At 38.0% G+C, this 17191-nt stretch overlaps 1 protein-coding gene across 2 annotated transcripts; it reads right to left on the minus strand.

Annotated features, from left to right (window-relative positions):
- Positions 1-646: 646 nt before the first annotated feature.
- Positions 647-16766, minus strand: LOC115429662 (ras-related protein Rap-1b). 2 transcript variants are annotated; one of them, XM_030149298.1, is made up of 8 exons: positions 16648-16766; positions 12462-12535; positions 9966-10034; positions 8701-8757; positions 6204-6344; positions 5554-5697; positions 4865-4957; positions 647-4775 (listed from the first exon to the last, which is right to left on the minus strand). In XM_030149298.1, the coding sequence occupies exons 2-7, from the start codon at positions 12516-12518 to the stop codon at positions 4871-4873; spliced, it is 555 nt and encodes a 184-aa protein (XP_030005158.1). In that variant the 5' UTR covers positions 12519-12535; positions 16648-16766; the 3' UTR covers positions 647-4775; positions 4865-4870. The 2 variants fall into 2 exon arrangements, with proteins under 2 accessions (XP_030005158.1, XP_030005159.1); XM_030149299.1 differs by lacking the exon at positions 16648-16766 and adding an exon at positions 16177-16376.
- Between the last annotated feature and the right edge of the window lie 425 nt (positions 16767-17191).

Consider the following 17191-nt stretch of genomic DNA (forward strand, 5'->3'; position numbering starts at 1 on the left):
AATTGCAAATGTTTAAATAGTTACATTCTTTCCACAGATCTATGGATTGTCTATTCAAAGTCTAATATCCACAAAGATGTACAAATGAATGCTATGTTTAAGTGTGTTGGTAGCTGACTACCATTCCAGGGTTGGAATTCAACTGCTGGTACGATCTTCCTGCAACCACTGTCATTCTGACAGCTTGTCTTTAATGAGGATTAGGCAGTAAAGCGTATTAATACTACACTGCTGTAAACTGCAAGTCAGTTGATAAAACATCACAATTCTTATTTGTATTTTTCTTGAGGATACACCAAATTGGAGGGGAATTTTGAGCTGAAACAGTTTCAAACCCCAGATCCAGGTATCTGATCCACAAAAACCGCAAATCATATGTTGCTGTTACAAAATTGCACCACTTTTATTCATTTAAGGCTTTTAAGTTTTTAACTTTACATTTGGCTTCACCCCCACCCACCCACCCCTAAACCCGCTGCTGCTGTGGGTTTCTGGACTAGAAGAAACCAGTTCAAGCCACTTCTATACCAGTAGAAAGGAAGGTTTTTACCCTAACAGATAAACCATAAAAATGAAAATGAGTTTTGACCTGATATTCAAGTGGCTGAGCAGGTTTCTTTTACATTTCACTGGTCATCATGCCATACAGAGAAAAAGAAGCAGATTTATTTCAGCAATGTAAAATAATTTCTTCTCAATGTGAATGAATCATTCCAGTTTGCATGTGGCTGTGGTTGCACTCATCACTTCAGTTCCACTTTACACAACTCGTTTGCCTCAGATAAGAAAATTATAATCAGTTTAATCTCTAAGTCCAGTGCAGAAATAGGTCCAACATGTGTTCAGCTTAGCTAAACACAGATACTGGAAGCAGAGAGACATGGCTAGACTTGCTGCATCAAAAGTAAAAAAATATATCCATCCTAAAGGATACACAATTTTTCATTATCTGGCTCGGAACAATCACATATATAGACAATATATTTGTTGATGTCTTATATGAAATAGTGGGATTTTACACTACAGAAAATCTGTTTAAATCTTCATATGGAATTTTTGTTCTCAGACAGAAAAATTGAAAAATTGAGAATCAAAATATCCTTTAACCAACGTTTACATTGGGATAAAGGCCTCAGTATGCTTCAAATGCAGAGCTCACAATAGATTGCATAACAGCGTTAAAAAGCACCTTTCTGCAGGCGTAATTAACAATTTCTTCAATTGAAAAGCAATTGCACTCATTTACCCAGTGATTATGCTTTATAAATGTGCAACATGAGATCATTCAAAAGCTCTTGTAGTTTGACAACTTATTCATTTGAAACATATTAAGACCTTTAGCTCTGACACATTAATGTGACATATCTATTTAATCCCAGTCAAACATTATAATACCAACAAAATTCATGAAATGACAAATGCTACCACAGCGTCTGTTATTCTGGTTTTGCTCCCCCCTGTTTGATGTGAAGAACACACAAAGAACAACTTAGGTTGTCATCAACATGCATCCAAAGGGAGCAGTAATAAGCTCATCCACCCAACTTTACATTGTAACGTTTTGGAGGTGTTTTCAAAGAATAGGTTTTTTGAAAACACCTGCAGGCTTTCTTTTCTTTTTTGGAAATGCTGGGTCATGGCTGCAAACAGACCATCTCCTGGAAGCCTCTGCTCGGCATGCAAAGTGCTGCAGCACCTCCTGGAGGTCAGAGTGAGTACTGACAGAAACATAAACATGCTACATGACTGAACACACTGGAGGAGAACCAGAATACTGACAGCAGTACGACACTGTACTGCAGCATTTCAGATACTACAACTGTGCACAGCATTCTCACAAAGGTCACTGGGCGGTCCAACTTTTTATGTAAGCCATCACATTTCAACGGTAACGGATAGTTAAAGGCGTTCTCTGGCTGCTTAACAGGCCACACCTACAAAAACATGGTGGTGGGACTCCCACTTCAAGCCCAACTTCCACCCTCAGCTGTACTGACATTAAAAAAAACACTGAGATTAAACGTTCTCCTTTAACATGTAACAACACTGAAACCAAAACTAAGTGTCCCTTTGCTCCATATTAACACTTTCACCATGTTAGCATTAGCCACCATCACTCAACCAACATAAAACTGAGGACACAAAGGTATGGCAACGTACAGGCTCCACTTTTTGGTTAGGTCTGGACTTCCCTTTAAAATAGTTATAGAGGAAGAACTAGTGCTGATATAATTTTCTGTCTAACCTCTGTTCAATAGTCTTTCATTGAGAATTCCTTTCATCTGTCTTCCTAAAAAAAAAAAAAAAAGAAAAAAAAAAGGACAACTTCCCTGGCGTCTTCTGTTGTAAAAACATCAGTGTTGTTTCTAAACATCAAAAAAGAAAAATAAAAAAAATCCATACATTACATTTTTGTATATAATAAGACATCATGGTAGCTTTTTCCCAGCCTTTTTCAGACTTTTCAAATGTAGGTGCTAATCTCTGCAGAACATCTAAAAACACTACAGTAACAGAAATATCTGGATTTAGGGCCAAATCCACACATCCATTCCACCAGCCTCAGTCTGTCCAGTTGCTGACGTTTCACAAAGATGGTGTCTGCTTGTGGGAAATTCTGATGGACAACTGCTACCATAATTGTAAATATGACATTGTCTATCAAACTTCACCATTACTCTAAAGACTAATGGGATGAGGCTCAGCACATACTCTGAATAAGATCATGGAGTTTTCTTGTGTTTTTACCACTTCATTCTGGCTCACTATATCCATCATCACTCCTAAGTCAATGTTTCCCTCTCAGCTGTGTTGTATTAATAACGTTAATAATCAGGTAATAATAAGGTTAATAAGACAGAAACAACACTTGTTGCCTGCCCTGCTCAGTAAATATAACACAAAAAGCCTCCTGGGTTTTAAGGGTTGTCACAGAAACTGGCCTGGTTCTTTGTTGTTATGTGGCAGATCAACATCCACATTCACACACACTCACAACAAGCAAACACATACACTCACATATAGATATATAGGGAGGGTACTGGACCAGTGTGAGTCTGCTGTTTGAAGGCAACATGTATGCCCTGAGCAGCAGATCTAGAGTCAGCTCACCGCACTGCTACACTGAATGTTAGCCTAAATCCTTCTGGCACTAATACCCAATACATTCCAACAAGCAATTCTCAGTTAACATATCTATGATTTCTTAACAGACATTCTTCAGTTACTAACATTTCATAGTTGGTGTTTTGAAACTGTTCTTGAGAACTAGTTCCCTTCCTCACAATATTCCTAATACACTATTTACACAGTAACAAGCCTCCATTTGTTTCTTCTAATCACACTGCACAGACACTGTGTTAGCTTATTTAGTATTCCCTCTCAGCACTGAAAATACATGGTATAAGCTTCCAGCAGGAGAAGCTATTCCACAGACATCTGATGAGAAAGCTTTTTAGTTGTTGGTGCTCTACATGCAATGACTTAGTGGTGTTCACATCACAACACTGTTAATACAGTCCTATTAAACCAACAGGATGGTCTTTCCCCAGCTTTGATGACATCCTAATTATGCTAACATCCTAAACACCATAACAAACTCTGTTTGCCGCTCAGTCAAAAGCTACAAGCACAAATCACAAACGATAACACTTCAACACGATTGAAGTGTTGCTTTGTTAGCATTCCCTCACAATTCTCCCAACATATTCCATTAGCCACTAGGACAAGCAGCTAACATTTGTTTAAGATAATAACAATTAAGCTAACACCCCTCACACACCTGTTAGATTAGCACGTGGAAGAACAGGTGACCCAAAACTGTTTACACATAGTTTCACTGGTACAATGCTAACAATCAGCATTTTTTTGTTTGCTTCATTAGCATTCACACAATACTCAAATATATTCGGCTAGCCTCCTGAGTTAGGGGCTAATTTTGGTTTTCCTTGGGGAATTGCTATTAATGCTAATAATGACAGTAATGATGTTAATGCTTAGCAGTGAGTCACAAAATGGTATGTATGTATTGTAGATCCAGTTTGGAAGAACATGCTAAAAAGCTAACACTAATCAAACAGGACATTTGTATAGTAATTAATGCTAACACAAAGCTACTGGTGCGGTGAGCTGAGACCATGACCTGTTGCATCCCTTATCCCACCCCCACCCCACCCCAGCCCCCAAACCAAAAACCAAAAACATTACATGACTTTAAATCATTTCACAAAAATCATAATTATAACCACTGTAATAATAATCACTGTAAGGATCCACAGGTTCAACCAGAGCCACACACACACACAGTCAGCCCTGTTCCCTGTGACATCGTCAAGGCTGACAGTGAAGTGGTCAAACTGCATGCGAGTGGCTCGGGACTGCTGGAAAAACATTTAAAAAAGAAAGCAAAGAAATATTTAAAATTAAAAGCAATAAGCCACTTCCAAGCGCAAAATGGCATAACAGAGGGCATCGTGGGAAATGTGGTTTTTAAATTGGGCAGTTGTTTGGACAGCCCCATTCTTGCAACAGCAGAATCATCCTCTTCATCATCATCGTTATCATCATCAAAGCAGCCACAGTTTTTGATGTTTGGTTTTAATGTTTCCAAGGCAACAGTCTCTTAGACAGTGTGGTGAGGGGGTGGGAGATGTGGTTGTCATGGGAACAGAGGTCAGAGGTGGCTGATGTTGATGATGACATAGTTGTGTTAAAGGGGCATGGCCAGCTGGAAGATGTCCCTGTGATTGGTTGGTAGTCGGTCAGGTGAGCAGAAACTAGAGAAAGAGAACAAGGGTGTTTATAATCACGTGTGTATGATAAAACTGTATGTATTTAATGACGTAACAGAATGTTTGAAACCTACGTGTCATTAGAGAAGTTGACAGGTGGACTTTTTGCGAGCTTTCCCTGGAGCCGGACTCTTCCTGTTGATCTGTCGCACAAGGTCATAGAAGATCTACACACAAAAACAAGCATGAAAATGGTTTGAGCAAAAATGTCAGCTGTGCAAAGTTTGTGACTTGCACTAGATGTAGCATTGAGTCTCTGGGGCTCTTAATCAGCCTGCAGGAAAACTGCCCTGGCTAATAACAACAGAGATACATTGTCCTTAACAAATTATGTTTGATATTTGTGATGCTATTTTTGGTTTTGAGATTCCAGTGGCCCAATACACAATATTTAAGTACCATTAAAATTTTTCAAATATTAGGATGCTGACCGATTTATTGATTTTTTTCATGATTAGTCAAAGCAAGTTCATAAGTCTTCATGTTATGGTTTTCTTATTCTCTTATTTCTACATTAACTAATAAAAAGTATAGTTTGCTTGCATGCTGCAAAATGAATGGATACTAGCTGTACCAGTTAATCAGTTTGGATAATAGTAATTTCAAGCAAAATGTCATAATTGTTGCAGCTTCTAAATATTACTAACCAATGACTATAGTGGATCATACACTTCCTATATTTGGGTTTGGATTGTTGGTTTTGTAAAAAAGACTGGTTTGAAGTAGACTTAAAGTTATACTTGATAAGAAAGTGTGTGTTTACCTCATTGACATTGATCTTGCTCTTGGCTGAGGTCTCCAGGAAAGCGCAGGAGTTCCACTGGCGGGCGAGGCCGTTGCCAGACTCCTTAGCCACCACACGCTCCACCTCCAGGTCACATTTATTTCCAACCAGGATCATGGGAACCTGCCGACACCAGATATGACAACACTGTAATATGGAGTTTCATCTTATCTTCATTTTCATTACTGCAAATGGGATGTCTGTTCTAAAACAAAAGATCTGAGGACTTCTCAGTCCTAACAGTACATGTTATGACATTTATGTATTTTTTGTGTGTGATTTTACTGCTGTCAACCAGCATTCTACAGTTTAAAACAAAGCTTTAAAACATGGAAGAAAATCCCCAAAAAATCTGCAACTGAAGTACTTTTATTTCAATCCTCCTAAATTAAAGTCAATTGATTGGTCTCTTATTGTTATGGTCCCCGAGAGACATGTTTGACCAAATAATCTGATGCGCTGCTTATGAAGAATAACAATTTTGTAACAATTTTGCAATTCAGTGATAAAGACTTAAGATAGAGTAAAATGTTACAGAAAAGGAGAAAAAAATTTTACAGAAAGACCTCGGCACAAGACCATTTGCCAAACATCTGTTCCCAAACTGGAGAATAAAGTGCAGGCCTTACATCCTCTGTGTCCTTCACTCTGAGGATCTGTTCTCTGAGGTCCTGAAGGTCATTGAAGGTGGACTGGGCTGTAATAGAGTAAACCAGAGCAAAGCCCTGACCGTTTTTCATGTACAGGTCTCTCATTGCAGTGAACTGCTCCTGCAGAGGGACAAACAGATGTGGTGGTGAGGCACATATTCAGTATACACACAGTACATTTCCTAAAGAAGAGTTGACAGTCAGGATCTAGTGATGCTTTAGATTTGATTCAATTATAAATTGTCTTGTTTGCACTCCTTCATCCTCCAGCTGTAACTTGAAAATTAATGTGAAAACCTGTTTGTCTGAATTTGTTTACTGATTGGTCAGCAAATCTGATATAAAACAGTAAAACGCATAGTGGACTACTGAGTAAATAGATTATTTTACATTATATTTCTAATATTACCTGATCCTAATAATCAGTAAATTTCAAGTATAGCTGCATATGGGTTTACAAAAGTATTACTGTTTTGGATGTGTAATTTGTGGTCCAATACACAGATGTTTGCCAAAGGGAAAATATAAACTGTTAATTTTTTGGTTCTGTTCATTTTAGTTCATTTAAGAAATAACATTAAGCAGCTGCATACTCGAGTTTATCATTATGATCTCTGAAACAACAGCTTGAGCCTAAAAAGTATCACATTTACTGCATATTTCTATTGATTTTACATAAGGCTATGTGTGTCCTGTCACACATATTTATTCAATAACAAGGATAATAAGTTCAAAAATAAGTTCAATAATATTTCTCCACTGTCCTTGAATCATGCAGATCTTGAATTGCTGGGAGTTATGTCCAGAACTGTATTTAGTAGGACCACAATGACGTTAACCCAACAAAATCTAAACAGTTCCTCCTTGTGTCCAGTCAGTCTGACACAGCTTCAAACCTACAGTCAGTGTTGGATGTATGAAGTTACAGTTGCCCATCATACTGCCACCTACTTTAGGAAAACAGTTTAACTACACCCTCAGAAGGACATTTTTGGTCTTCTGTCCTCAATTGCAAAATCAAGGAGAATTGCTATATCTTAGCCACCAAAAATACGCTTCTTTATGGGGCACCATAACTATTTTGATAAACACAAATAACAAGAAGTAACACCTTTTCTTGATTTTCCTTCAATAGAAAATCCAGTTGTCTGCAGCTCCATACATCGATCATCACAACTATGGGATTGTAAAATTGTTTGTTGTTCAATGAATCCTCCTGCAAGGTCTAGCCAATAATTACCTCCGCTAGAAGGTATTGTGATCACTTTGCTTTTGTGTGTTTGCGTGCATGTTTGTTTGTTAGCAAGACAACTCAAAAAGTTATGGACGGATTTTCATGAAATTTTCAGGAAATGTTGATACTGGCACAAGGACAAAATGATAAAATTTTGGTGGTGATGGGGGGGGGCAGATCTGTCTTGGTGGAGGTCTGCGCTCTCCAAGTGCTTTTCTTGTTTTAAATAGTATCTACTTTTGTTTAGGTGGTTAAGGTTGTAAAGTTGCTTTTTACAGCTGTGATTTTTTTTCTCAGTCAGTGTAATTTCAAAAACATTTACTGCTGGTTTGTTGATCTTATAACTACACTGTCACATACATTTGTTCAATAAAAAAAAAAACAAGCGTGAAATTGTCGGCAATAGTTGGACTCAGGTTCAGATCTATAATCATCACTGGATCTATAAAATACATGGTTATTCAAAAAGAATGAACCAATTTCATGATGCATTGCTTCAGTTCTCAAGTATCATTGTGGAATGAGTCAGTGTCCATTTGAAAGAGGAGTTTCTAAGTTTGAGCTTTTTTAAATGAAAAAGTGCCCTGGTGATGGATTGGTCAGAAGCGGGCCCAAGACCTTGCTCTTTGTGCTTGACCTGCGAGATCCCCAGACCTAACAGTGTGTAATTTTTTCTTGTGGGGCTACATAAAAGTTTATGTTCCATCGCTACCCACTAACCTCAACGACCTTAAACATCGAATAACAACAGCGATCAACTCAGTGGATTGCGATATGCTGATACGCGTCTAGGGGGAATTCTCTTATCACATTGATGTTGCCCGTGCTGCAGGTGGTGGCCACATTGAACACTTGTAAGACAGAAATAAAAGTTGATTGTGAGTAGAATACTTGTGACTTGGCTGAAGTTTTCTATTGCTTTTCCTTATTAAAATATTCTGTAATGAAATCGGTTCATTCTTTTGAATAACCCTGTATAGAAGCATCACCAGGCAGCAGGTGTTCTTTAGACTGTGGAGTGTTTTACTGTTTCTCTTATTGTGCATCATTAGCATCTACTCGGCAAAGTACCTTATTTATTGTGTAGCAAATAAATCATCTACGGTTTATTAAAGACTCTTTTAACTAATCTGTTATGACTGTATCCACATGGACTCATTAGAAAATAACGTAAATGGTTAATGAGTTGGGTGTTATGTAACTAATGGAAAGAGCCAGACATTAGACGGTCAGTGATCTTACTGTTCCTGCTGTGTCCAGGATCTCCAACATACACTGCTGCCCATCAACCTCGACTTGCTGAAAAAAGAAAGTAAGAGTCAGATCTTTGCATTCCCTTTAATATATTTAGCCTAATATTATAGTTAAATTACAGATGATCGTACTTTCACTGCTTTTTAAACAATGAGTTTGCAACACTGTAAATATAAGGATTTTCTTGAAATCTCATCAGTGGATCATGCATTCACTACAGAAGAGGATTAGGGCCTCTGGAAAAAAAAAATTTAATTAAGGTCCAAAATATATATATTTTTTATTATTATTAATATGAGAAAAAAGTCAGAATTCTGAGATTAAGGTCAAAATTCTGAGGAAAAAAGTCAGAATTCTGACTTTTTTCTCAGAATAATAACAAAAAATATATATTGGACCTTTTTTTTCCCAGTGGCCCTAATCCTCTTCCGTAATTCACTCATGTGGCATTAGAGAGTAACAAACTGTTATTTCAGTGAAAATCCTTAAACCACTTTGCAACCATCCACAATATGAGATATATATCACAAACAGAAGATAACTTGCAAACAAAATAAAACAAAAAATAAAAAGCACCCGCCTTAGGTTGCCATTATATGTTAGATTTTTGCCTTATTTTTCTCTTTTCCTCTTCGCATCTACTGATTTGTGTGTGTGTGTATGTGTGTGTGTGTGTGTGTGTGTGTGTGTGCTCTTGTTGTTGTTCAGCCTTTGTTTAGCACATATCTTACAAGTTAGTGCAAATACAAATGATTTACAGTTGACTGCCAGGCCAATAATGAGACAAATGTTTGCAACTAATGTACACAACAAAATTAAATGATGAAAATGTGATAACAAAACCATAAAAATAATGTGTAATTAGAAAGAAATTAAGTTAAATAAAGAGTAAATTAGTGGAAAATCAATGCATTTTGAATAAACTTGAATTATGAAAACATTATGGAAATTACATATTAACCCTTTGTGTGCCAATGTCACAATATTGCGACAAGCAACATAACTGAATGGAAAAAAAGAAACAAAAAAAACCCCAAACAAAACTCAGGTGCCCAAAGGGTTGAGAAATAGATCAAATAAAACGCTGAAATTTTAATAATGAAACCAACACATGAAAGTAAATTAATAAAACTAAACAAATAAAGGATAAGACAAATATTGACAAGACTCCAGTCACCTCCATCAAAACTAGACTGTCTCCACATCACTGTACACGTCAAGCTCATGGAGAGACAGACGGGACACTGTCTTACCTTCCTGTAAGAATCCTCTATCGTTGGGTCGTATTTCTCCACAAAGATTCCCTGAACGAACTGGACAGTCTGGAAAACAGACACAGAGACAGAGACAGATAGAGAGAGACAGACACAAAGAGAGAGAGACAGGCAGTGAGATAAAGAGAAGTAGGCCAGTAGTGTTAATGGAGCTCTGTTCTGTCCTCTATTGGAAGTCATTAGATTGGAATTAATGTGACACACTGACACATCTCCATTATATCATCTGGAGTAAAGCACTTCATTGTAGTGAGACTCACAACAGTGTGTGTGTGTGTGTGGGGGTGTGTGGTGTGTGTGTGTGTGTGTGTGTGTGTGTGTGTGTGTGTGTGCTGAGCGGAAGGACCAACAAGGATGATCATTGAAAAGAGATAACACCAGCCCACACAAAACTCACTACCAGTTTTGTGAAATATTACAACAAATGCACAATATTTTAATGTAACAAGGCTTTATTTCTTATATCATATTCTTCATGTGTGTATGTGGATGTATTTAGATATTTAACTTTGTAATATATGCATTTTATTTTTTGTAGTAACTCTATGTACTTTCCATATGACAGGTTTGAGCTGTATTGCTTTATTCTGATATGTATTCTTATGTTTTCCCTTACTGTTCCATCTTGCTATGTCTTTTAATGGTGTTGAATGTTTTTTAATGGTTTTTATGGATGTGGCATGGGCAGACAACCAATTTCCTACATTGTGTGGGATGATTATGTGAATCTTTAATTTTCATCACGAGACAAACAAATAAAACATCACATTTACAATATATAACAACCCACTAATCACCACAACATCATTATGAAATATTACTGTAAATTCAAGGACTAATATAGTTTGATCAGTGGATCTAGGGCTCAGTCACTACTGTGTTCACACATTTGGTATTAAACAGTAATTTCACAGCTATTTAAATGAACTCATCTTTAAAATCTTTGACTCCACAACACAACCTAAAATGCTAAATCTACCCATGATGTTGCAGAGGTGATGATACAATCTCCATGGTCTCAACACTGTCAGAAACACTTTAATAACACCGCAGCAAATCCTCACCAGTACAAGAATAAAAATTGTTATAACCCAGTCTGGGATAAATTCCTGCATGTTTATCATTCAACAAGATCTCCAAAAGTTGATTTACAATATCTGCACCATTTCTTATAGTTTTTCAACATTAACTTCAGTGAACAACAGTTGAATGTAAGTCTATTCCCTGGTTTTAGACCTAACCAATAGGTCTGGAGCTACTAATAACCACAGTATATTGGAAGAAAGATAAAGATGGTAAATATACTAAAATTTACAACCAACGGACAAGTTAAAGGATAAGCGTGTAGGATTTAGTGGCATCCAGAGTTATCCCACTTTAGAGACTTCGGTTAGTTTTTATTTGTGTTTAGTAATTCAGTTTGATTTTTGATTCCAGATTAGTGTTTCCCAGGACTGTGAGTGCATAAATCATTTTTGCTGTTATTTTATATTGAGGAATTGACAAGTTTTAATTTAGTTTTCACTTCAGATTAATTATAAGGTTAATTTTATACTTGTACATATCAGGAAAGCCTATGTAGATTTATAAAAGGCCCATTCTTAGCTGCATCAATACAGCATGCCTTATTTTTGTGATTATACACAAATGAAAACATATGTGGAATCTTATAGTCTATTTTGTGTGATGAAGTGGTAACACATCCAAGGTGCCCCCCACCTTCACCCAGCGGTAGCTGAGATAGGCTTCAGCATCTCTACATCTCTCTCGATGATAAGAGCATTCTATTCCCACTAAGTGATGAAACTACATCTCACATTCTGAACCTTTAACTTCCTTGAGTGTCTTTCAGCCTTGTAGAGTTTATCTGCCTGGTTCCTAAACATACTCATATTGGAATCAGTCAATCACAGAATAGAATCATGCTTGAAAGGTTCAATGTGTGTTATATACTGATATCTAGTGGTAAAGTTGTAGACTGCAACCAGCTGAAAGTCATACCCCTCCCTCATGCAAACAATGTCCTTCATGAAAGTCAGTCTTAGGTTAGAATATATGAACTGTAGCCCACACTCAGAGCAGGTGAGCATAATGCACCTGAACACTGGACACCACTCAGAGTAAAACAGAAAAAAAGAAGAGGAAGTGTGTTTAGAGAACATGGCATCACAACATAAGGGATATGGGTGGATGTTCCAGTCTCTTTGTAAATATAAACAGCCATTCTAAGATAACAAAAACACAATGATTAATATTTTCAGGTGATTCCGGTGGCATAATAATGAACATTATAACCCATTTGGGAATTAGAGCCTTCTAAACCTTACACATTGGACCTTTAAACGCTGATGTAAATTGCAGCATTTCCAACTCAAGGCAGTTTTCATGGCAAAATCATAACTGCAGAAAACAAATTCAGTCTTTATAATTATTATCATCATCAGATCAAATAACTAAGCAGGTTCAGTAACTTACCAGAGCTGACTTGCCGACACCTCCTGATCCCAAAACAACCAGTTTGTATTCACGCATCCTGACTGTCTGTCCTCCTAGGGGAGAGAGAGGGAGACAGCGAGGTTACTATCTTCACTCCTGGGTATCACTTCCCAGCAGCCAATCACAAAGCAGCATTCGTGTAAGCTCCGCCTGCTGCTGCAAAGCACCTGGTGCTGTAAAAACTATCAATTACACTCGCAGATGATTATCTCCTCCCTCTCACTGGGAGGTAATAATTACCCAGCATGCACTGGAGTGAGTTAATAAAAAGAGAGAGATCACATGACCACACAGCTGGTGGTGATGTCACAACAGTGGAATCCTTCTTAGTTACTGTTGCTATGATCTTCAAATGTATATGTGCATATTTGTGTGTCTGTGTATTTGTGTATGCATACCAGTCATGCCTCATTGTGTGTGTGCAGCCATTGGTGTAGTTGCAGCAACAAGAAGAAACATGACACAACACACAGCTTCTCATCTCTGTTAATAAGGGTCTGTCAGGGTTACCGTGGTGATGAGATGAATGTGCAAGTGTGGTTGTTAAGCAGGTGGTGTCAGAACTAAACAGTAATATCTCTATCTTCCATCTGACCATGCATCTTCTACCTGTATGTCTTCCTTCACCACATCCATAAATCTCCTCTTGATCTTTCTCTTTGTCTTTTCAATATACTGCACTTATACATGGTCCAGAGAGATTTTGTTTCATTTCGAGTTTAATCTGAATGCATGTAGAGAAAAAAAAAAGAGAAGTTCTGCAATCCGTAACAGTGAAACACAATCCAGATTCACTTATATGGCCATACTGCCTCGCCTGACTAGAGGAGCTTCCCACAGTCCTGTAATTCAATAAACTTCCCCATCTCAGAATGTAAGAGTAACAGAAGACAAAAAATGCAGGCTCTGCCCCTTTTTATGAATCTGTGACAGCTCAACTGTCACAGCTTACCTCTAACAGAAAAAGGCAATATCTGTAGAACCACACTGGCAACCATCACTTTCATGTTTATCAGGTTCATTTTAAACACTGAGCACTTCACCTGTTCCTTTATTGTATTTCTTACATTGAACTGTCACATTTAATTAACTGTGTGTTTGTGATCTTGTGTCATTGCTGCTGCTGTACAACATGTTGCCTCTAGGGACAAATAAAGTTCTACTTGGCTTGAATGTGCAAATGTGATTTTAGGAGACAAAATTAAATAAACCGGACATAATATATTAATGAACAAGCACTTTGCATACTAAAGAATACAATTCTAAAAACAAAGAATGACAATTAAGGGAAGTTTCAGCTAACCTTCTGTTAGTAAAACATTCCAGAAAGATGGATTTTATGCCTAAAGGTCTAAACAAAGCCTGCTGCACTTTGATGCAACAAGTCCAGACGAGTTCAAGGAATCATAGGAAGATCTGGAGGGAAAGTGAAATCTCTGCTAGAGGACATGAATATCTACACATTAGGTGCATCAAATTCCTGTTTAATCTTGTACATATAGGAAATCAAGACAGAAAACCAAAACAATACGCTGAAAGTTGATACTAAAAGCTATCGAGCTGCAGATTTGGTGTTAAAATCTGTCAAATGAATACACTTTTTCCTATAAATTCTAACTTCCAAATTACATAAAAGTGCATGCAGATTTGACAGTGTAGCACCTGTTTAGGATGATAACATATCTTAGGATCCCTACTGGCAGCAGGAGAATTTACACAAACGGCAAATATGGGTAACAGAAATAGCACAAAATATAATTTCGCCTCACAGAATAATGACCTAAGTCATATTTTTTTGCAGGTCATAGCCAGTGATGCAAAATGAAGCAGCGTGTTAGGAAAGTAAAGTTATGCAGATATCACTACTTGGCCAAAAATATGACTTAGGTAATTATACTATGAGGATAATGATATGTAACATTAAAATTAACAAATATTACTTGCTTTTAGGCTGTGCCACTACCATCATTAAGGCTGGACAGTTGAAAGGCTTAATAATATTATATACTGTGTGGTCTTGTCAGGTCACATCACATTCTACTAAGCACTCATACTTTGAAAATACATCGTCATTTTTTACAAACACAAAAACAAACAAACTAACACTAACACAAATCGAGGTTAAATACATTTAGCTAGAATCTTGGAACATATTTTACATTGTTTTTGTTGTTTTCATCTCATTATATCTTCATGGCATGCTGATCTGTTATGTCTTTTATATTTGTTCAGGAAAGTGCTTCACCAGTCACATTGGTATAGGTTTCACTGACAATTGGCAACCTTAGAAATCACTACAGCAATACATTTAGGGTCCTTGCCCTAAGTTTGGGACAGGAAAGTGGAACAGTTGAAATGTCCATCAGGAACAGAGAAAAGATTTATTCAGCAAACAGAAGGTTTGAAATCTATTAATGGGGAAATTTTAAAGATGGGCCACTAGAAACACTTATTACAGGGTCAAAATAAAAGAATTTAGACCAACATCACCATGAAAAAAATACTGACAGTGTTTTAGGGAGAAGTTCAATGAAAGTCAACAGGAGCAAAGGCTTTTTACAGCGAGCATGTAGTGGTTGTCACCGGAATTAAATCTTCAGGACAACTCCACATTGGCCTCACTTTGGAGTCCACAGTCCTACAGTGGCCAGATGTTTAAGGACAGTATTTCAACTTTTTGAAAAGTGTAAATTCAATGAAAATATTAATGAGTTACTATTAAAGTCTTCAGCAGGAAACCACAGATAGCAAGTCAGAGAGTACTGATGCCAATACAAAATACTGCACAGCACACAAACTGAGACCTGAAAACTACAAGCTCAGCATGGATAAGGCAGAGGTGGTTACTTTGGAGAGAATTTAGTTGTGCGGGTGTTCCTGTTATTTTGTCCATTACATCTTGAAAATATAACAGAGTTTAACAATGGGAAAAAATCTAATATCACATTAAATTTAAAGGTGTAACTTGATGTAAATACAGAGACAGTAACGTAATTACTTCCTACAGTAGCATTTCCAATATGGACTCCATAAGGATTTACAAGAAACTAAATTGCTCCTTTTCTTCCAAACCACATTTTGGAGGTTCTCTTCTCTCCCACTTTAAATGTTTTTAATGATATGGGGTTATATTTATAACTAACTAAAGACTCTTTGGAATTACATCAAAGCACGTAAATGTGACCTTAAAGATCTGAATGACACTGATTGAAGTTTTATTGCAATTCACAAATGTACAAATGATGATAAAGCCAAGCCCATACACAAACTAAACATACTGATGGTTCTGACCAAGTCTTCCTCAAACCTGACTGATTCCTCTACATAACTTCCTTTATTTTGCACTCAATGTGCAGTCCTGTCTTTTCCAATAAGCACCTGAAGGCAGCACGATGTTAATCTACTAAAGTAAAGTTGGAAGAGGAGAGGGATGCAGACAAACACACAGAGATCCCTGAGTCAACCAGAACTAGGTGGGGCCTGTCAATACTCAGTGTGTGTGTGTGTGTATGTGTGTGTGTGTGTGTGTGTGTGTGTGTTGCTGACAGTACAACAGCAAAAGCATAAAACCAAGCCTTGTCTATATGCTACAGACAGGTAGACAGACAGACAGACAGACTGACAGACAGATAGATAGACATTTTCCTCCAAACTCCTGAACTCCTCAGTCTGCAGCAGAGTTACTTCTCATTACCTCCCCTTTTTCTTCTAGCAAAGCAGCGGGAGTTCCGCAGCTCTGTACCCGCCTTAGAAGACTCCCTACCCGGCCAACTGTGCCAACAGACCCCGCTAACGGACCGCGGGACCGGAGACAAACTGTAGACTGGAAGAAGACAGACCTCTGCCAGCGCGAGACAGTCACACGGACAGACAGTTAGCTCTCACGCCCGCCATGATGGGGCTGAGCTGTCTGTCTGTGTCTAATATCAACAGTATTATCGTCACCAGGTCCTGTCTGTCGCTCCGTCTGTCCGCCGGGTCGCTTCCGCAAACCCAGCCCAGCTCGGCTCGGGCACCGGCCTGTCTGCTTCCCTGTCTGTTTGTGTCTGTCTGTCGGTGTCAGTCCCGGTCAGTCCCCGGTAAATCAACATCAACATGATGGAGGGAAGAAAGAAAAGAAAAGAGAGGAAATAGGGGGAAAAGAGAGAAAGGAAGCGCTACTTACAGTCATCCACTCGTCCGCTCCGCTGGCGCTCTCCCCTCGCTCTCTCTCTCTCTCTCTCTCTCTCTGTTTCTCCCAGTCTATGTAAAAGTCTCTCTACCAGAGCCGCTCCCTCCTGCTGCCGCTGCTCTCTGACGTGAAGCTCACGCTGTCGACGTACCGCTTCCTGTTACGTATTTTCAAAATAAACCAGGAAACTAATTTTGTACAGCGCACATCTCTTTATATAAAACTAACCATAACAAGGACGTATCGGTAGTAATCTAACATTACCGTGAAGCCAACATTATTGTGTTAACTTTACCAAATCCACAGCGAGTTCCCCGTATTGGACATGTCTTTTAATACAGCCCGTACTTTCAAAATAAAAGCCATAGCATTATCCGGTATTTCCTTGTCTTCATTGCACAGGTTTAGGAGCATGGGCGTAGGATGTGCTTGAGCGCTGGAGGTGGATACATTTATTTGGGGTCCTCCATTAGAGAATTTTGAGCATTTAATTTTCTGCATTCTGGTGATTTATTATGCATCAGCTTGTGCCATTTCT

Source organism: Sphaeramia orbicularis, chromosome 12, assembly GCF_902148855.1.
Source record: "Sphaeramia orbicularis chromosome 12, fSphaOr1.1, whole genome shotgun sequence".
Classification (NCBI taxonomy): Eukaryota; Metazoa; Chordata; class Actinopteri; order Kurtiformes; family Apogonidae; genus Sphaeramia; species Sphaeramia orbicularis.

Bases quoted from the DNA above. Each gene is read 5' to 3' on its own strand.
- LOC115429662 (XM_030149298.1), bottom strand. From the start codon at position 12,518: ATGCGTGAATACAAACTGGTTGTTTTGGGATCAGGAGGTGTCGGCAAG. The intron at 6,345-8,700 runs GTAAGATCACTG...GTCCCTCTGCAG, and splicing joins TCCTGGACACAGCAGGAACA to GAGCAGTTCACTGCAATGAG. The intron at 4,958-5,553 runs GTAAACACACAC...TTTTGTGTGTAG, and splicing joins GCAAGATCAATGTCAATGAG to ATCTTCTATGACCTTGTGCG.